This window comes from Rhincodon typus, chromosome 7 (genome assembly GCF_021869965.1).
Source record: "Rhincodon typus isolate 14 chromosome 7, sRhiTyp1.1, whole genome shotgun sequence".
Classification (NCBI taxonomy): Eukaryota; Metazoa; Chordata; class Chondrichthyes; order Orectolobiformes; family Rhincodontidae; genus Rhincodon; species Rhincodon typus.
Window position 1 is genome coordinate 54,858,457 of NC_063338.1, and position 21,888 is coordinate 54,880,344.

General features: G+C 39.2%; 1 protein-coding gene across 1 annotated transcript in view; it reads right to left on the reverse strand.

The window, feature by feature from the left end:
* The window catches only part of pla2r1 (phospholipase A2 receptor 1), a 120,667-nt gene that overhangs the window by 36,218 nt on the left and 62,561 nt on the right, over window positions 1-21,888 (reverse strand). Inside the window, exons 6-17 of the mRNA XM_048599216.1 lie at window positions 21,285-21,473; window positions 20,862-21,073; window positions 18,285-18,430; window positions 13,038-13,122; window positions 11,023-11,155; window positions 10,884-10,919; window positions 8,930-9,102; window positions 7,033-7,100; window positions 6,844-6,947; window positions 4,322-4,464; window positions 3,745-3,862; window positions 2,894-3,054 (exon numbers count right to left, since the gene is read on the reverse strand). Coding sequence (XP_048455173.1) covers window positions 2,894-3,054; window positions 3,745-3,862; window positions 4,322-4,464; window positions 6,844-6,947; window positions 7,033-7,100; window positions 8,930-9,102; window positions 10,884-10,919; window positions 11,023-11,155; window positions 13,038-13,122; window positions 18,285-18,430; window positions 20,862-21,073; window positions 21,285-21,473 — 1,568 coding nt within the window. The remainder of the gene's footprint in view (window positions 1-2,893; window positions 3,055-3,744; window positions 3,863-4,321; window positions 4,465-6,843; window positions 6,948-7,032; window positions 7,101-8,929; window positions 9,103-10,883; window positions 10,920-11,022; window positions 11,156-13,037; window positions 13,123-18,284; window positions 18,431-20,861; window positions 21,074-21,284; window positions 21,474-21,888) is intronic.

Here is a 21,888-nt window from a genome sequence, read left to right on the forward strand (position 1 = left end):
CACCTTTACTGGCTCCATCCCCGCCTCTTTGACCTGTCTGTCTCCTCTCCACCTATCTTCTCCTCTATCCATCTTCTATCCGCCTCCCCCTCTCTCCCTATTTATTTCAGAACCCCCTTCCCCTCCCCCATTTCTGAAGGAGGGTCTAGGCCCGAAACGTCAGCTTTCCTGCTCCTCTGATGCTGCTTGGCCTGCTGTGTTCACCCAGCTCTACACCTTGTTATCTCTGCATTCAGATAAGCCTGGTATCATGACTGATGCTCGGTAAGAGAGTGTAAATGAAAATTGGCTGAGAAAAGCATTAAAAAAAAATGAATCATGAGTTATGGAAATTGCTGGCTATGCCAGGATTTATTGACCGTTCCAAATTGCCTTAGAGGTAATGGTGAGGCGCCCTCTTGCTGCTGTCTTTGGCTTTAGGGACACCTACAGTGCTGTCAGGGAGCAAGGTTCAGGATTTTAAGCCAGCAACAGTGAAGCAAAGGTGTTACAGTTCTAAGACAAGATGGTGTGAGACCTGGAGGGGAACTTGCACGTGGTAGTGCTCTCTCATGTACCTACTGTCCTCATCCTTCTAGGTGGTCAAAGTCATAGGTTTGGAAGTTGGTGTCAAAGAATCTAGGTGAGTTCCTGCAGTGCATTTTCTAGATGGTACACACTGCTACATAATGGGTAGAGGAGACGAATGTTCAACGTGGTGAAGTGGGTGCAAATCTTGTGGGTTGCTCAACTACTGTTGGAGCTGCACCCATCCAGGCAAGTGACAAGAATCTGAACGCACTCTTGACCTGTGTACAGGCACAGAAGGTAAGTTACTCGCCATACAATTCCTAGCCTCTGAGCTGCTACTGTAGCCACTGTATTTACATGGCTGGTGCAGTTCAGTTTTTGGTAGTGCACAAAATGTTGATAGTGGGGGAATCAGTGATGTTAATGCTATTGAATTCAAGGGATGATAGTTAGATTTTCTTTCCTTGGATATGGTCATTGCCTGGCACTTGTGATGTAAAATTGGCTTAACTCTCAACACAAGCATGAATGCCGTCCAAGTCTTGATGCTTATGCAAACATCCCTATTTCTGACCTTATGATGGAGTGAATGTCATTGGTATACCACCTATAGATGGCTGGACCTAAGACACTATCCTGAACAACTTCTGCAGAGATGTCCTGTGGCTGAGATGATTGACCTCCAACAACCACAACCATCTTCCTTCTGATGTATGGAGTGTGATGTATGACTCCAATCAGTGAAGAGCGGTCCCCCCAATACCCATTAACTCAAACAAAAACAGAAATAGCTGGAGAATCTCAGCAGCTCTGGAAAAATGTGGAGAAAAAACAGATTTAACATTTTTGGGTCCAGCAACCCTTCTCCAGAACTGATAGTAGCTAGAAAAGGTTAGTATATATGCTAAAGACATGGGATGGAGTGGGGGTGAGGATAAAAGAGTAACCAATAGGTGGAGATAAGCCCAGAGGGAGAGAAAGACAGTTGAGCAGACAAAGGTATAGATAATAGTAAGTCAGGGAGAAAGAACAGCAGATAATGTGGACCATAAGGAGGTGAAAATGAGATGCCGGCTGTGCCGAAAGCAGCCCATGTGATGACAGGGTCTGGTGTGTTGTAGTATTTAAAGGACATGGAAGGAGGTGTTCAGACTCTAAAATTATTGAACTCCATATTGGATCTTGAAGGCAACAGGGTCCCTAAGTGGATAATGAGGTGCTGTTCTTCCAGCTTGCACTGAGCTTCGCTGGAGCACTGCAACAGACCAGAGAGAGAAATGTTGGCCAGGAAAATGTTGGTGTGTTGACGTTGCAGGCAACTGGAAACTCAGGGTCAGCTTTGTGGACAGATATAGACATTCTGCAAAGTGGCCGCCCAGTCTGCATTTCATCTCCCCAGTGTAGAGAAGAGCACATTGTGAGCAGCAAATACAGTAGACGCCACTGAGTAAAGAGCAGGTAAATTGTTGCTTTTGTTTCAGAATTCCAACAGTCCTTTATTTTATCAAATTAGCTGACCATTCAAATCTGCCCTGTGCTTGGATATATAACTCAAAACGTTTAGAACACCTGCCACATCTCCTTCCAAGATCAGCTAGCAATATAAGACAAGGATTAAAGTATGGAAGTGTTCTAGTCTGTGCTGGTAAGTCAAGCATTTGGGAAGTCATGTTTCCAGAAGTTTAATATTACAGTTCTGTCTCCCCCTTGGATCATACAAATTGATGCCATAACGAGGTAGTCATAATGGGCAGTTTTCAGTTCTTTTGTACCCGTTCAAGAAAATGGTGCCTTTCTAACTTCTTCAAAATGACAAAGATTTGCCTGTGGATCTCTCAGGAGAGCGTGGGAGGAGGTGCATGTCTGGGGCAGCTGTGCAGATAGAATGGGAAGCCTTGATAGGAACTTCTGTTTCCCAGTAGGTGGACCAGGTACACATCATTAAGGAGTGTTCCCAGAAGTTAGAACTTACACTGGGCCACCTTGGACTGGAGAATCCAAGTAAGTGTCTGGGAGGGTCATGGATCCTGAAAAAAGAGAGATGGAATCTTTATTTCTTGGACTCAAAAACCTTCGGCATAGAGGCCTTCCAGTTGCTATGTTTGAACAATAACTGGTGCTGCTTTCAACGGTCTGAACTGTCCTGCAGAACTCTCAGGGCTGGTACATTAAGCCAGCGAGAGGGGCTAGAATCTGAAAAGCCAGGCAAGTTCAATCAGGTCAGGCAGAATGCACTTGGTCTAGACGCAGAAGGGGTAAGATCTATAGCCATTCGGACCTATTAAGTCTCATACACTCTATTTGCTCAAAGAAATTTACACTGTACAAAGCTTCTTAATAAACAGCACATTTTGATGCAGCAGATTTGAATAAACAAACTCACAGGATCATTTTTATAAGGATCTGCAGTGCCTCGTGTTGGCTCATTTGGTAACCAGTTTGAATACTTCACAGGCTTCCCATTCACCCAACGTTCAAAATTATCACTGTGCAGTCCTATCCAAACACTGGTTGATCTATCCAGGAGCTGAATTGTTAAAAATGCTGTGAATTGGAAAAAAAAGTGGAAACAGAGTTGACTAAAGCTTTTACTACCCGTGGCCAAGTTAAAAATTACTGCAATACTAATGGGAAATTAATCAGGATTAAAAACAGTTAATGGAAATCACTGGGCTATTAAATTATCTAAACAGGAAGCCTGAACAGTAACACCATTTCTTAAACACTATCGGATTTATTTTTTCCATGTCTAATAGGAACTGGAGCAGGGTGATGAAAATTGATTTTCTTGCTGCAACCATTCCATTCCTGCTGGAATTCTGCTATCGTTTGAATTCTTAATTGCAGGGCCGAGGCACACACTTAGCTAAAAGGGATTCATTACATTAAATTAAACCTCAGCTGCAGCTTAATCCAGTCTCTGTCATTTTTCTAGTTCAACTGACAGACACATGGGCTTTTCATCTGGGCCCTGATTTTCATTGCAAAATTGGTGGAACAGGCCTCAAGTGCTCAAGAGCACAACAGTCTCTAGAGGTTGTGGAACAAGCCTCCTAGTTACATGCCTGGGTCTTTGGGTCTCTGGGGATGGATCAACATCCTATTCTACACCCCCATCCTATTTTAAAGCCTGGGCCATTATGTTTATTCTGTACATACAGAAACAATTATATACGAGACAAAATCAAAATATGCAAGGGACTACGTAACATCTCATTAGCTATTTTAAGTTACCTTGTTCTATTTCATTTTCTATTGTAGCCAGGGTTCCTCCACGTATACTGCAGAACATTTGAGCAGAATACCAGTGTTTTAGCTGACTCTTATCCTTTGGGGCGTACAACAGGAAACACTGTCATTGAGAAAACAAAAGTCATCTGTGGTCCAGGTTTTGGGTTCCACTTATAACTAATGAGCATTCTTAAACTCTGCTTACAAGTACTTTGCCTACAAAATAATTGACTACGTTTCAAAAGTAATGAATTATCTGTGAAATGCTTTGACATGTATTCAGGTTATAAAAGGTTCTAAACAAATAATTTTTTTGGCTTTCTTTGTCGATTGCTAATGAGGAATATCAAGCAGAGCGTCTAATTTATTATATTTAGGAACATGGCAAAAATAATAGCATACAACTTTCATCTTGCAATTTTAATGTATAGATTATTTTAATACTTATTTTACTGCATTAACTCCACAAATGAATAAGTTAACTGTGCTACAAGCAAAAATGTATACTAACAGTCTGCATTTGTAAATATGTTCATTATGAAAAATAGTCCAATAATTATTTTTCATTTTCTAAAATCACCTTATTTTCAAAATACAGCCAACCTTTTGGACACGAGAGATCTGGAAGATAACTCTCAACTTTGTGAACCTCTATCAGTGATATATTGTGACGTTCACAGATGAAAGGGAGAGACAGAAAGCACTTGCTATCACCCCAGCGCCCTGTCAGGATATAAACACGCAAACAGATACAACATTATAGTAGAAGTGACTAGGACAAGATTGCAATTTAATTCAAAAAACATTAAAATGCATTTTTAAACATACATTTTGCAGATTCAAGAACGTTTTTATAATTGTTCTGATTAATATACTCAGAACGGTGCTTCCAAAAATTATTTAATAGTTCCTGTAAGAAGCTATTTATTTTAAAGAAAATATTGTGCAAGAAATGTACAGTGCTATACAATCGGTACACTATAAACGGTGTCCAGCACCATCAGCTATAATATTTCATGATTTTTTGCGATTGGATATTGCCTCAATTTATTTCCTAAAGCCAAACTGAGCAACACTATTTTTTCCCTTTGGTCTCCAAAGATATTAATCTAGAAAGAGGAAAAATACATTTTAAAAAGCATCCTTCAATTTGATCATAAGCATTTCTTTTATCTTAGTCCATCTTGGGACAATTTAAACTCACCCAATGCTAGTACTGTCTTGTTTGTACATAGCTCTCTAAATTGTCTACAGATGTGACCTGCTCATCTCTGCTGTTTTATGGTCTGTAACGCAAACTGATAATTGTATTATGTTCCTCCTTATCATACATGTCTTAACAAAACGGTCAGAAAATTCTTACATTCTCACGTTGATAAAATTCTTCAAAATACAGTTATCCCACTCCCTTTCATAGTTCCCTATCTCTCCTGAAAATGTTAATTGTGGTGAGGTTCTCACGCAAGTCATTATGCAGACCTTATATCTAATACAGCTAGTTTAGCATATCCCTTGATAGTTGCCAATTTAATTTTGAATGCTTTGTGGATTTGAACATAACCCCTAAATCTTGCTTTTTTTTGGAAATATTGTTCATTCTTTTTCCTAGTCTTCTTATTTCATGTGTAGAAGACGATATATTTTCTTTTTTAGAAGTACAATCTGAAATGGAGCAAAAACAAAAATTGTTGGAGATACTCAGCAGGTCTGAAAGAGTTTCACTCGATTCACATTTTATAAAGTGGGAGTGAATGGGGAAGTGGTTTGACTCCATGGGGCCTCTGTAGAGTGGGAGGAAAGGAGAATGTGCTTGGGTAATTTGGGATTGGGAAGGGTTGGAGTGAATGGGAAATTGTTTGGTTCCTTTGGGATTTCTCCTTCTTTTAAACTAAAATTAGGTATATTATAATAAATACAAGTATTTGGTATTACTGATGAAATTTGGTGTGAATTGCTTTTGTCCTGAATAGCATCAGTTGGGCAAATCAGTTATTTTCGTTGGTCTCGTGGGATTTTATACATTTTGATATGGCTTGTGGAACAATGGGGCATGGTAATCAGCACACTCTTCCTAGTCAAGTCATAACAAAAGTTTTCAGACCCTTTCCCACTTCTGCAGCATTGCTTGCATCACTCCTAACTTCAAAATTTATGTAATATAACCATCCTATTAACTCAGAAGTTCCCTATAATTGATTCCCTTGCTGGCTGTTGTGTGGTGGGAGGAAAAACCCAGCTTGGACACTCGAGGAATATTTTACCAATCTCCTTTATTGAATCATAAGCAGGGAACCAAAGGACAGAGTAACATCTGTCCTCTGACACTCTGAACAATGGTTACAGCTTATTTTATAGTATCAAAGTACAGCAGATTACAGAGTTCACGTGATCTACCAATTACACAAGTGCTTAATCCAAATTTGTACAACACTATTGCTACAATATACTTTTTTGACCAGAGTCCACCTACTCCTTGCTCTTGGCTGCTTGTCTAGCCTGTTGGTCAGGATTCGCCCACTCCTTCCATGCCTAGACATGTTTGTGCTATGCTAAGCCTTGTTAGTCACAGTTTGCCCACACTTTACCCTTGCCCAGAAAAGATTGTACTATATTAACCTTTTTGTATTTTGAATGTTTAAAACAAATTTACTGAAGGCACATATGATGTCAAAAACAAGAGTGACATGCTAGATTTTCTCTTGACATCAGAGGGATTACTCAAGTGTCAAATCTATTCCATTAATAAAGTAGAGATAGCAAGAACTGCAGATGCTGGAGTCAGAGATAACACAGTGTGGAGCTAGATGAACACAGCAGGCCAGGCAGCATCAGAGGAGCAAGAAAGCTGACGTTTCAGGTCAGGACCCTTCTTCAGAAATGGGGAGGGCGAAGGGAGCTCAGAAATAAATAGAGAGGAGGGGTGGGGCTGGGGAAGGTAGGTGGGATGGTGATAGGTGAGTGCAGGTAGGGAGTTGGCTGACTTAGGTCAGAAGTAGTTCTCGTAAAGATACACTATACACATCCACTTTATAAACATGTAGAAAATTTATGTCACCAATTATTGTAACAAGAAGTTAATGATTGGTGCAATGTAATAATTACCTGTTTTTGACGACACGTAAACGCATCTGCCGCTATGCTTGGGTAAACGGCTTGGATAATTGTCATCCCAGTTGTTGTAATACATTCCTGAATCATCTATCCAGCTACATACAAATAAATAACTTAGTTTGGCAAATATCATTGATGAATCATTAATGACATTACCAGACAATTATTTTGATTTCTTACCGAAATCCAGCTTTGGAATTTTCTGCATATAATCCAATCCACCACTTTTCATGTCCATTTGTTAAAAGCTGCAGAATAACATCAAACATTCCATGAAAAAGAATTACATGAATTGTGTCTTTTGTTACAAGCTACAAAACATTATTACATCTGCAACAGCCTTGAAATAGTGATAATGTTAACTAATTGTGCAATCAAAGTACCAGTTAATGAGGTAGCTAAGAATTGGCTGCTAAGATACATATGCTTCAATGGAGTGTCTTCAGCTTTGATGATGTTAAATTGAGGTAGTTCTACTTCCTTCAGATTTTCATGTTGGGCCTGAAATCTAATAGCTATGGGGAAAAGAGATAGATGTGAATATTGAAGATGGCTTAATGAAGACAGATGCTAGTGTTGAGGAATAATAGGAGTACAGAATGGAACTTGGCTACATCTGCAGTTCAGATTGCATTTTTGTTGCAATTTGCAGGCCAAGGACCATGCCACAATCACTTTCAGTTGTAACCTCACTGCCTCCCAAAGAGCTGGTTGGATTAGGCCTTAATTTCCATTTCAATTAACACCCATTAGTACACATGCTGCCAAGGATGTCCCAGTGATAGGATTCAAAAGAAGTAAATTTTAATATTGTTCTTCAGAAAAACTTTTTAAAAATGACAAAATGTTCAATTCAAATGAAATAGCTTTAAAACTGGGCTTCTAAATTAAAGCCATGTCCAATCAGAGATAAGATAATCTAGTTTGTCGATTGTTGCGTAGATTAGATTAAGCTTTTATTTTGGAAGTTCTTTAGAGTATTTGTGATTTTCGCTCAAATGGATTCATTTGCTGATAAGTTTTATAAATTGTATTGTATTTTTTTCCTCATCAACAGCCCCATAGATAAAGATTAATATGACTATTAATTCAGATGAATTTAACATTGTAACTTAACAAGGGTAAAATAGATAAATATATTGCTGTACGACTTAAGAATTTAGAATGTCGAGTGTATATTTACATTGCTTGGCAAGTAATGCATTAATTTGATGAATATAATATTGGAGATGCTGTGATATATACTGCATTCAGCAGATTAAAACTCAAAAATCTAAATTTGTGAATTGTGAAAAGTAACCGATCAGCTTTCAATGAAGCAAAATTAACACCCATTCACTCTTTATTATCTGTCATATGGCTAACTGGAGATTTAAATGCATCAAACTCTGTCTTATAATTCACTATACAGCACTTTATACCTGGTTACAACGTAACAAAAAAAAAGCAAAATGATACATACAAACAAATTAGGTTATTTAAGGTCAGAGATTCATTGGCTGAGTTACTTTTGATTGCAACATAAATGCGAAGTGACCTGTAATGTCACTGTAGTCTTCAGGCCATAGGATTGCTCTTTCATTAGAGAGAGGTTTAATCAGTGTATCACTCAAGTGAGGGGCAAGAATGGCGAAGGAGAAACCTTCATGGTAACCTCAGTTGGTGTGGGAATTGAACCCATGCTGCTGGCATCACACTGCATTGTAAACCAGCTATCTAGCCTGAAACTGTACAAGACTTGAAGGCTGTCATGCTTTTTGACTTTTGGCAAAGGCAAAGCTGTTGAAATCTTCATAATCATCCTCTAGAGGGCTGATGAGTAGTTTCATTCTCATTGATTTGTGTGGATCTTTCCCAACCACTAAGCAAGTAAGCAATATAAATGTGACAGCTGTAAAAATGACATGGCTATACAAAAAGAGGATGAGTCTAGAGCTGAGACAGAGAGATGGCTATTATTATAGATCCAATTCACACAGTGCTTTTGTAATGTAGATCCAGTTGTATTCAAATATCCCAGTTGTTACTGTTATAAAATCTGCTCCATTGTGAAGCAACGTTTTTGATCTTACTTTACCTTTTCAATTCTGTTTTTAACGAAGTCCTGTTCTTTGGCTGTATTTATAGATGCCAAGTCGCTACCCATCAAACTACAAGCCACAGCAGCTGCAAGCCACTTCCCCTCTGTCTCAAAAAACAAATATTCAGCTCCTTGAAAGAAGATCCAAGGTGCAAATGCAAATTGCTCTTCTGCACAGAGGAAACAATTCAGAATTTACATGAATACAAATTAAGCTGCACAGCTATTAAAAGATAACCCTGCTCCCACCAGCATTTTAAAACAGTCTTCATGATACATTTTATAACCTATTCACAGAGAAATAGGAGTTAAAAGCTTACACTGCTAAAATGATCAGAAATGCAGTGATTATCAGATTGAAATTACAATTAGTTTATATTCCTGTCATGTCCAGGCTATATACATGAATATTCACCCAGAAATTCCAGTCAGCATCAGAAAGTGTATTTCTGACCCTGATCATTTATCTTTCGATCAATTCTGCACTGGAGATTCCTGGACAGGAGCCTTCAGTTATCAAAAAGCAGAGACTGGTCCAGGAAACAGTGGAGCCAGAAGGAGAATGACTATCGAAACCTCACTCCATTTTGCGGCAGTGTGTTCTATTCTGAAGTTTAAATATCCAGCAGCATAGCAAGCTACTTTGACAGCTCCTCTGAAAGTGTAAGTATGCAAAGCAAATGTTCGGGGAGGGTGGGAATTGGTTTGTGGAGGTGGGGTGGGGGGGGGGGAGTTATATGTAGAGTGCTAAGGGTAGGCCGCTAAGCAAATCAATAAGTACTTAAGTTAGGTTGAGGGGTTAAGTCAGTGGACGTGTTGTGTCCTGACTAGTTCGGTGAGGATGGTGAGGTGGGCACAGGAAGATTGGAAGTTCAGGTTGTCTCGGTGAGGTGAGATTGGAGCGTTTATTTCAGCAGCACAAAAAAGGGCAATTCAGCTCACTGTGTCCATTCAGATGTTGTTGTGGGGTTGGGGTGATTGAAATTATTAGTTACCCCAAGTTACCCAGGGTTTTAATCCTCTAACATTTCCTGGTTTAAAAGAAGCTTAGAGTAGTTGTAATTCTCCATATTCTCCAATACTAAAAGTACTTCTTCAGAGGATTCCGGACGCAGGGGGATTGCCAATTCATAATGTTCAATTTCCCTGGCAATTCCTTCAAAGTCAGTTGCGCTGGGATTTCTACATGCTCCTGACATGCAACTCCAATTTAGTCCCTGACCATCAGAACATCTGGGCCAATATTTATGAACAGCAAGAGAAAATCATTTATATTTTGATTTCTAGGCCTGGAATTTCTCTCTTATCAGAAGAGGATTGGGTCAGGACAGGCTTTAAGGTGAATTCGACCCATTTCTATAGTGGATTGATTGGATAGAAAGAAGTGCTCCCCTGATGGAATATTAGTTTGTAATGTAATTGTAGTTGTACAGTTGTAACTTTTAAACAATTGTAATTGTAATGCCATCTATCAAAGCTAAAGTAGGATAGCTGATTGTGAACTAGAAGAGGAAGCGAGCCTATGGTGAGCAGAAAAGTCTTAAATAAATAAACATGGCATTTTTAGACCTTGCAAAGGCTGAGGTCTAGAAAAACGGAAGCTTTTCTCTCCATTAAAAGATTTTCTCTTGGCAGTGTCAGAATAAACTCTCAAACAAGAGACCTGAGTCAATCCATGGAGGCTGAAATGCAGGCTTATCCCTTCAGGATAGGTGCATCTGCTCTTAATGTGAAGTTTGTGAAAGGGAAGGTAAAACAAAAGTCTGGTCAGGTCCTGTTTTACTTCACCAACTGGCACACGAGTCAACCTTGGTTCTGTCAGTGGTTCTGTCAATATGGGGATAATGAAGTGACTCAACAGTTTTCATGAAATATTTCTTGCTTTGCAGACAATTATTGTTTACATTAACTGCTGAATATTACTTGTGCGTTTACTGCTACTTTTGCTTACCATCGATGTACCAGTCTGGTTTTTTCAGTTCAGCTCCTAAATAAAACAATTGATTAATCAATTAAATGTTCACTGCCCATATTACATTATTAGGTGAAATAATAACTTTTTCACATTTAAATAAAACCAAAGTATTTACCTTTTGACATTTTACAAACCCATCCCAGCTTTTCATCACAACGAAAAGGCGCAATCGTTTTATCAAATTTGTATGCAGCACAAATTCTGACATCATCATCTTTATCTTTGTCAAGTGAAAACAAAGAAACAACCTAGAAACCAAGGGATAATATGATGGTTAGTTCCTCATGCTGGCTTCAGATGGGCAATCTGAGAAGTTACTGTTTTGTCTTTCAGAACTTCCTCATTGTTTTTGTTCATATTCAATAAATTGTCATTTTGCTTGATCAGGAATGGTTTATTTGGTGAGAAATATATTTATAATATCATGCCCTAGAGTTAGAATAATGATGATCCCATAGTTTTCCATAGGTTTTTGTCAAAAATATACTTTTGATCATATTTACATTTATCTAAAGGAATTAAAGTATGAAATAGTCCAGTGTGAATGCTTAATAATAAATTAAACAAATTAAATGTTTACATAAACATGCTTGAAGAATTTACCACTTTGTTTAAACAACATTAATCAGAATCACCAGAATTATAGGGGGTAGGATGCCAAATAAAATCATATCCCAGTTACCTCAGTTATAAATATTTTGATAAGCTCTCCTGATGATTCAACAAATTGGTTCACTGATTTATTGAGCCATACAATAAACACTGGCACAGCCCTCATCTATGGTGGCTAGGACATTCCTAACTAACATTTAGCGATGACCAGTGAATCGATTTCTCAATTTTTAGTTACATTTTTCTTTTAAAGCCTCAAAAACATGTTCTTTTTGAAATAAGTATACTGCTTATGTTCTGATCCCCTTTTTCTGCCTTCTTTTGAAAGCTCATGCTCTTTGAAAAATCTGACTCCCATTTTCTTTGGAGGCCCCACAATCTGTTCTGTTCCTTTTGTAAATTCTGCTCTCAACTGGTTTCTTTAGTGGATCCTTGTCTAAAACAGCTTGGGAAGCACTAAATCAGAAATTTTTGTTCACATTTAGTGTCAAACAATGATAATTGCATTTAATCTGTCTTTATTGAGCATATATCAAGACACTGAATGTAAAGGTCACTCATATCCCTACCATCTTTTATCATCAAGGTTAATGACTCAACCTCAACTGAAATTCAGAAGTTGGAATTGACTCTTCATTTTATGAACACTGAAACAGATCAAATTTTCTGCAAAGAACTGTGATAAAGTCTGGGTATCAATTTTAATAAAAGCAATACATAGTGAAAAAGGACCAAGAATTAATAGACTTTAAGAAACACATTCTAAGGTACTGAAGATCAATGCACACCTATCATTTCTATAAATATGGCGAGAGGGTGGAAAGGCATGAGACAGATTTGTAGACTGTGAAACAGGAAAGACGGGCTAAATTTCTAAATCAACACTAATAAACAGCAAACTATACTAACAGTAATTATTGTAAGCTTTAATGAAACGTTTGACCCCAGACGTTAACTCTGCTCCTTTTACCACAAGTACTGCCTGATCTATTGAGTACTTCTTAATGATATTGGTTTTATTACAGTAATTAATGTAATGGAGGAAGACTGCAGAAAATAGACCTGAAAAGAAGAAGCAAAAGAAAAACAGTGATACTGTTGATCTGAGAAAATGTATGGAATTTAGAGTTTTGACCGAGAACAAATTCACTGGACAGAACTGTAAAAGGGAAGCAACACCAGCAAGAACACAATTCCTCCAAGATATTATGCTCCATTTAACTCTGAAGCAGTTGTGTGGTTCTCAGGGTGTGAAAGAAACATCCCATATACGTGCAAGTTCTTTCTTCCAACCTTTCAATTAAGAGGCTGTTGCCTTCCAGAACTCTGTTTTTATTTGATGGTTCCAATGTCTTTTTCTTCTATCTATTTCTATCCTTCAGAACAAGGGGAAAATAATCCTGGAGAATCAAATCATTCAAATATCGTGCATACTGAATTGTAAAATTATATGCAGTATAAATTAACTTGGAATTGCTGTGAACCTAAATGGCATAGACATAATTTGGAGTTACTTACTCCACTGCCATCACTCCAAGACCAGGAGCCAGCAGAAGATGGATTCCTTTTGTTAAATCCAATCCAAAACCATCTTTCTTCTTCCCTAGAACATAAAAAGAATAAATTCTAAGCTGAGATAGTAGGAACTGCTATCTGAGTTGTTTCCCAACTCATTTTATTTGAGCTGTACAACTTTTAAAAATCTTGATGCTCTCTCTGGACTTGATGTTTTAGAAGTCCCCTAACCACAACCATCTCATTTATGTAGGCACTTCCAGGCTTTTCAACTGAAATGATTTGGGCATACAAGTCCAAATACTTTGTATATATTGGAGTCTTATGAAAATGACAAATGAATCCATATTTTAAAGGTAAAACAACATAGAGGTATAGAAAATAGCAGCAGGAGGAGACTATTTATTCCTGCTTCCGCCCAATGCCGTTTTCTCCCATTAGCCCTAACAATTCCGCAGGGCGGCACGGTGGCTCAGTAGTTAGCACTGCTGCCTCACAGCGCCAGGGACCTGGGTTTAATCCCACCCTCGGGCGATTGTCTGTGTGGAGTTTGCACATTCTCCCCATGTCTGGGTGGGTTTCCTCTGGGTTCTCCGGTTTCCTCCCACAGTCCAAAGATGTGCAGGGGAGATGGATCGGCCATGCTAAATTGCCCATAATGTTCAGGGGTGTGTGGGTTAGACAATGGGAAATGCAGGGATAGGAGAATGGGTCTGGGTGGGATGCTCTTCGGAGGGGCAGTGTGGACTTGTTGGGCCTAACGGTCTGTTCCACACTGTAGGGATTCTATTAACATTTTGTTACAAAAACAAACAATGCATGCGTGTGTGTGAGTGGGAGAGTGAGAGCGGGAGAGGGGGCGAGGGGGAGAGACAGAAAGAAAGAGAGGGAGGGAGAGACAGAAACAACGCTTGAGAATGCCCCCCTCAGTGCTGTTTGTGACAGATTCTCCACATCAGCTGGAGGGCAAGTGTACTGGCATCAGTGTCCTTGAAGCATTGAGGCTATAGTCATCTGAAACTAGGTCCACTGAACCAGTCACACGATTATAATGTGGATTCTAACTACCATAGCAAACCTTCTTCACCTAGCTCAAGGAATGCACTCTAACGAGAGGAGGACAAAGGAAGTATTTCAAAGACTCCTCGAAGACATCCCTCAAGAAATATAGATGTCAATGCATGGGTGGCTGTCATTCAGAGAATGCCTTGGAGAAAATTCCTGTAGGAAGGGACACAATTCTTCGAGAATACCCATTGACAAGTGAAAGTATGGAAAAGGAACCGGAGAACGGTAAGGCAATGATCTCAAGGTCAAGGATAAGTTCCACCTCCCAGTAATACCTGCCAAATGTATGGTCAGAGATGTGGCCCCAGGATTAGGCTCATCAGTCACACAAGGACCCACAGAACCCATGACCTGTAACAAGGAATTTTCTAGGTGGGCAATGATCTCGTTTGCATGTGATTGCTGATGACAATAGATAAATTAAACAAAACATGCACCACAACCTGGACACTATAACTTATAAAAAGACTTATGCTATAAATACAGTTCTACATTTTACTTCCCCTCCCCAAAAGTTCCCTTATCTAATAAAATCTTGGACAGTTCATTTACTTTTCCTGGGAACAACTCAAAGATATGCCACAGTCATTTGGAATTTATCTTCAATTCTCTTTGTTGTTTCAGCTTATCCTCAAGGTACAAATCTTATGTGGTTCCTTCCATTAACTTTTGGCAAAGCGAGTTTCCAATTTCCTTCAAGAACCTCAGACCAGGGCCTCTTCAGCTCCCTTGTCTTGGCCTTGGACATGCACAGACTGCGTTTTTCCAATCTGCTGCCACAGCTCCTGTTCAACTCTTTCGTTAACAATTCAAGCAGGTTGCTTTCTGCTACAAAGCACTCTGAGATTTTGACTGTAGATTTCTTCCCTTAGCTTCAAGCTAGAGAAAATCTTCCAGCTGCTTTTCTCTCACAAAATCCAAACTAAATGATCTGTTTCTGTTAATTCAGTTAATAAATTAAACAAAATAGACTTCCAACCAAAGTTCCACATTTAAGGCAACATACCATACATGGTCCATTCCCAGGTAGAAATGCAAATAAACTGCCTTTTAATTCCAAAGCTTTCCATCATCCTGAAAAACCAAATTAACAACATATTTCTAACAAAGATAGGACAACACTTCAGAGTTACTGGCACCATTAGTGAAGCAAAAGCAGGCTCCCAATTGTTTAAGGTCTTACCTTTCCAGCTCTGATCATGAATCAGCATCAACACAATCTTAATATTGTCTTAGACCTGATTACTGTTTAACTTACCAGGACATTAAATTGAGAGTTGGAACTTTTCAAAGATATACACTAAAAAGTTATGAATTATGAATCAGGTTTTCACAACAGTGTCATATCATTCCAAAGATTTTTACCAGAGTAATTTATACTACAGCAAGCACTGCTTTGACATTTGGCAAGTGATATAAATTGTAAATGTATGGGAGGATTATTGATAGAAGTCCAAATGATTGCTTTCTCATCTGTTTTTCAAAAGTATATAACTTTCTCTGTCTGCTCTGGGCCAGGTTATTTTCCTGCATAGTTGTCAGACCCAACCAAATATTTTTGATCATAGAATCCCTACAGTTTGGAAACAGGCCCTTCGGCCCAACAAGTCCACGCCAACCCTCAGAGCATCCCACCCAGACTCATCCCCCTATACTCCACCTAATCTACATATCCCTGAACACTATAGGCAATTTAGCAAGGCCAATCCACCTAGCCTGTACATCTTTGACTGTGGGAGGAAACTGGAACACCCGGAGGAAACCCATGCAGATACGGGGAAAATGTGCAAACTCCACGCAGACAGTCGCCGGAGGGTGGAATTAACAGAAACAGATCATTTAGTTTGGATTTTGTGAGAGAAAATCTGCTGGAAGATTTTCTCTAGCTTGAAGCTAAGGGAACAAATTCCCTTTCTCCCATGTTGAGAGGACATGAAAGAAATTAAAATAAGCCTGATTCCAGGAAGTACAACTGGGCCAGATGAAACCATGTCTCACAGCGCCAGGGACTCTGGTTTGATTCCACCCTCCGGCGACTGTCTGCGTGGAGTTTGCACATTTTCCCCGTATCTGCATGGGTTTCCTCCGGGTGTTCCAGTTTCCTCCCACAGTCAAAGATGTACAGGCTAGGTGGATTGGCCTTGCTAAATTGCCTATAGTGTTCAGGGATATGTAGATTAGGTGGGGTATAGGGGGATGAGTCTGGGTGGGATGCTCTGAGGGTTGGCGTGGACTTGTTGGGCCGAAGGGCCTGTTTCCAAACTGTAGGGATTCTATGATCAAAAATATTTGGTGGATTAGCAACATCCAGTTCAGTTTAAGAAACATATACAGACAGTGCTACAGAATCCAAGCTGTGATGAACATTGAGAGAAATCTGTCTGTAACAGTTTATGGGGGAAGGTTCTACGTTGCGAGAAATATTGCGGTTGTTCCATGTGTGAACCAGCCGTTTTCTTACGTAGGCTTCACATCTCGACCTTCAGTTTGCCATCCGATATTCAGTTGTAATGTGCCCTGAAAGACGGAGAAGGGAATACTTCCACAGCTTACTGTTAGGAATGTTTTCTATGAAAAGAGTTGCATCAGCTATTCTTTCTTCTTCCCCTTTCTCCTCTACATGGAAGGCAAATAACCCACAGGAGGAGTAATTTTTTTTCTCCGAGAGGGGAATGAATCAGTGAGATCCATTACTGTACAAGGCTGTGGAAGCTGGCTTGTTAAGGCTGGGATAGACAGATCTCAATCTGTGAGTGGATGGGGATGGTTATGGGGTAAAGGCATGAAGGCAGAGTTGAGGATACAGATCAGCCATGGTCTCACTGAGTGGCAGAACAAATTTGATGGGCCGAATTTCTGCTTCTACTCCTTCTGGATTGACCCTGGTTGCTTTGGGCTGGTGCTGACACTTGAAAGAGTGAGTAAAATTTAACAGGCTGCATATACTCTTGGAATTATTTGTACTGTTTCCCAAACCATCAATATTATGGACCTTTCTAGCTTTGTTTCAAGAATAAAGAAATATGTTGCCTCACCAAAAAAAAATATCCATTTGCTTATCTAATCATGGAAAAGCTTGCATTCACTTTAAAATTTCAGTGAAATGCCAATTTAAATCACACGCTTGGTCTTGAGAATAAAGTCACACAGGAATTGGTTTCAAAGTCATTGTTATGCTTGAAGTGGTGGATAACTCATTTTTGTTAGTCTTCTTCAATTCTGGAATTTAGGTCATCCTCCACATAGTAAAAATAAAAGCCAATTCTGAGCAATTACTTCACAGACTATAGACACTGAGAAAAGATTTCCAATCCAACTCACTGTGCTTGTGCTTTAAAATCTTTTTTTAATGGATCAGAAAACTCAGTTTGGTGTATGAAGAAACTTTTACAGAGATACTATGCTGGCCTCAGGACATCCAATTTCACAATGCTCCAAACTCAACGCTGTATTAAACAACTACAGAACTTAATGGAAGTAAAAGTGAAGTGGTTCAAAAGATAAAGTACTGGATGAAATTAGAGTGCATGCATTCCTGAGATACATTAACCACCAAACAATCAAGTCAGTAAAACAATCAAATTCATCATCTTACAACTAAGAAATAAAACAGTAACATTTTATCAAAGGTCAAATAGACATCACTAGCATTATTGTCCTACCCTAACTGATATTGAGAAGGTGGAAGTGAGCTTCCTTCTTGAGCTCAAAATCCTGGAACTCCCCTTCCTAATGGATATCCATTCCTAAGGAAGGGGTGTTCCAGGATTTTGAACCCGTAACAGTGAAGTAACAGTGATTTGGTTCCAAGTCAGGATGAAATATGGCTTGGACGATATCTTGCAGACAATGGGGTTCCCATGTAGCTGCTGCCCTAGTCTTTCTAGGTCATAGAAGTGATTAATACAAAACAAAAGTATTAGTGATGCTGGAAATCTGAACTAAAAACAGATAATGCTGGAATACTAAGCAGATCAGGTGTCATCTGTGAACAGAAAAGCAGATAAACATTTCAAATTAGTGAACTTTTGTTAGAACTATCAACAGCTAATTGACCCAAAAATGGGTGGTGCCTGATCTTCTGGATATTTTCCAATTTAAATTGCATTATGATCTGCAAAAAATCTTTTAAAAACTGGATATCAATGTTGCATTAATAAATATAATAACTTCATAATTTACCTCGCAAACATCCATCCCAAAATTTCATTCAAAAAAACTTCCTCGCTGTAATGGCTGAAACTTGCAAGGTGGGCTCCAAATGCTTGACAAAATTGTTCTGCTTCTTCCCAAGTTCTCTTCTTTAACACTTTCTCATGATGAAATACCTTTGAATGGAAATTCTGTATTAATATAATCATAGACTACTGAAATAAAAGTCTAGTTTCCAATAAAAGGGGCCGTGCCACATTTTTAACCTTACCACAGAACTGTAACAGATGACTTTGGAGCTGACTTTTTGATCCTCAAGATGTGAGTGATGCCGGAAAGGCAACATTTATTGCCCATCCCCAGATACTCCTCAAAGTTGTGCCTAAATTTCTCCTGCAAGGTGGCTGTTTTTTCCCATATTTCCTTCCTATCCTCTCCTCTATCTCTCTTCGTTTTATTTCATCTCTTCCCATGTACCCTTTTCCTATTATTATTTTCCTCAACTGCCTTTCTCTATCATTCTTCTACCATTCCCAGGGCAGAATACTCTTCTGGGATACAGGTTCTGCAGCAGGAGTGGAAGTGAGCATCACATCCATTTGGGGATGTGTCAGCTTTTCTCATGGCTGTCAGCTCATTACCTTTGCACATAAGAAGCATAGTGAGTCTTGCGGTGGGGTGGGCAGCAAGTTGACATTCCCACTTTTATTTTATGGACTTGAAGAACTAAGCACCACATTTAAAAGGACACCTGGATAAACTTTCATGTTCTGCAGATAAGAACTGCTTGGGCTCTCAGAGTGCATGATGGGGAAAATTGATGCACTGAGAGATCTGGGTGTTCAGGTCCATTGTACCCTGAAGGTGGCAACGCAGGTCGATACAGTGGTCAAGAAGGCATACGGCATGCTTTCATTCATCGGACGGGGTATTGAGTACAAGAGTTGGCGGGTCATGTTGCAGTTGTATAGGACTTTGGTTCGACCACATTTGGAATACTGTGTACAGTTCTGGTCGCCACATTACCAAAAGGATGTGGATGCTTTGGAGAGGGTGCAGAGCAGGTTCACCAGGATGTTAGATAACAAGGTGTAGAGCTGGATGAACACAGCAAGCCAAGCAGCATCAGAGGAGCAGGAAAGCTGATGTTTTGGGTTGATGTTGCCTGGTATGGAGGGCGCTAGCTATGAAGAGAGGTTGAGTAGATTAGGATTATTTACATTAGAAAGACGGAGGTTGAGGGGGGACCTGATTGAGGTCTACAAAATCATCAGACGTACAGACAGGGTGGATAGCAAGAAGCTTTTTCCCAGAGTGGGGGACTCAATTACTAGGGGTCACGATTTCAAGGTGAGAGGGGAAAAGTTTAAGGGAGATATGCATGGAAAGTTCTTTACGCAGAGGGTGATGGGTGCCTGGAACGCATTGCCAGCAGAGGTGGTAGAGGCAGGCATGATAGCGTCATTTAAGATGTATCTAGACAGATACATGAATGGGCAGGGAGCAGAGGGATACAGATCCTTGGAAAATAGGTGACAGATTTAGATAGAGGATCTGGATTGGCGCAGGCTTGGAGGGCCGAAGGGCCTGTTCCTGTGCTGTAATTTTCTTTGTTCTCTTTGTTCTTTGATGGCAACTAAACTATCTGGCCCTTCTACAGTTCTCCAGTCAGCATGCCTCCCTTCGCAGAGAGGCCTCTATTCTTGGCTAGACAGTCTTCCATTTTAGGCCAGCTTCCTTGACCCACAATCATAATACCCCAGCGTCTTTCCATTGATTATCCTCCACACACCTCACAATTTAGACTATTGCCACCTGATCACAACCATCGCACGGTATAGAGGAGTGGACAAAGGAGCAGCTACTCAGTCCAACTCTATCAATTTACCTACCTTGCCTGCCTGTTACACAGTCATGAATCAAAGTACATTCCTCCTCACTTAAGTAGAACTTAGCTGAGGAGGAAAATAAGTAACAAGTTGGCCTTTTAATAAGTATGTCTGACATGCAAATACATGCAAAATGGTTTGCCAGCATAAAATGCAATTTACCTTTAATTCCAAGAACTTAGTTGCAAATGTTTATTTGGTCAACAGGAATTTGATTTTTGGCCTCCTGCACAATTAAGTTCCCCACCTACTTTGATTCCCTCCCTTTGGCAGCACAAGATTCCACCTCTAGAGTTTGCTTAAGATAGCGTTATGTTCTCAATGATGACTTGAGGCACCATTAAATATGTGACAGATATTGCAGAGAAACCTAGTATAATTCATCCTACAAAAACCACCAAATGAAACAATTTCTTAAAATATCAGCAATTTTAAGCACCATTTTGTAAATAAGAGAGTTCTTTATAAAAAGAAATATAGTGCAGCATTACTTTAACTGCAAGCCACTTCACCTGTTAATAAAAACCACTCACCTTTGCTGAGTCAATTTGAAACGCTGAGGATTAGAATTTGATTTTTTATAGCATGTAAATTGTTATATTGTTTTTCCTCTAATAAGATCCAACTTAAACATTAGTAAAAAGCTCAAATTTAAGTCTTCTGCTACAGACCATACTGAAGGTATAAAGCGGTTGGCGTTGAAAGTAAATCTTTTCACCTTGAAGCAATTCAGAAGATCTGGACTTGACTCCCATCCAAAATGACATTTAGCTTTAGCCTTCATGCCTTGATCAGGGAAGGATTTCGGTTGTGGAGCAGATGTAACTTTTTGCTCACACAAAGACATCGCTTTGAAGGTTTTGCAATCTTTAACTTCCCAAAGGATATGAGATTTACCTCTTACCAGTGCAACACAACCACCTGAATGACCTGAAAAGCAAGGAAGGGAATTCATTGAGGATACTAAACAACTTTTCAAATGTTATTTGCTCTTCCACTTCAAAATGAGGGAAGGTTTCAAATCCTTAACTTAGTCTTTTTGTTTAAATATTAACACAATAACTTATAAATGATGAGGTGGAAAATTAAATAACGTAGTTCACAGTATAAAAAAATTCTGTAAATTTTCTTAATTGCCTACCTGGTTGATTTTTATTCCAATTTGTGAAGGAAACTGGTGCATTTTTATCATTTGCCATTAACCAGGTATATTTTTCTGTCTGATTTCTATCCTGAAGGCCTATCCAGAAGTTTTCATGATCTTCTCTGGCAAAATTACTGATCAGACTATTAATGAATGCTTGTTCAAACCTATGAGGACAAAGTAAAACTACAAAGTTAAATATAGAAACAAACCAACACTACAATTTATTGGTAATACTCAGAGATTGATGCAACATTTCTTTTAAATTCATATTATTCTAACCTCCAATGCACTTCAAATCTTCATAACACTGACACATTCTTCACTTCAATCACATAAATACATACAGACATTATCGCCTGATCTGTGTTTCAGATTTTGCATGCAATTTCTTTGAGTTTAGGGCTAAATTAAGCACCAAGAATGTATGTATCAATGTCATCAAATTTCATACAAGTGGAGGCAGTGCCAGTGTGGTAATGTCACTAGGCTAGTAATTCAGAATCCTAGGCTAATATTCGGAGGTAGTAGGAACTGCCGATGCTGGAGTCTGAGATAACAAGGTGTAGAGCTGGATGAACACAGCAGCCAGGCAGCATCA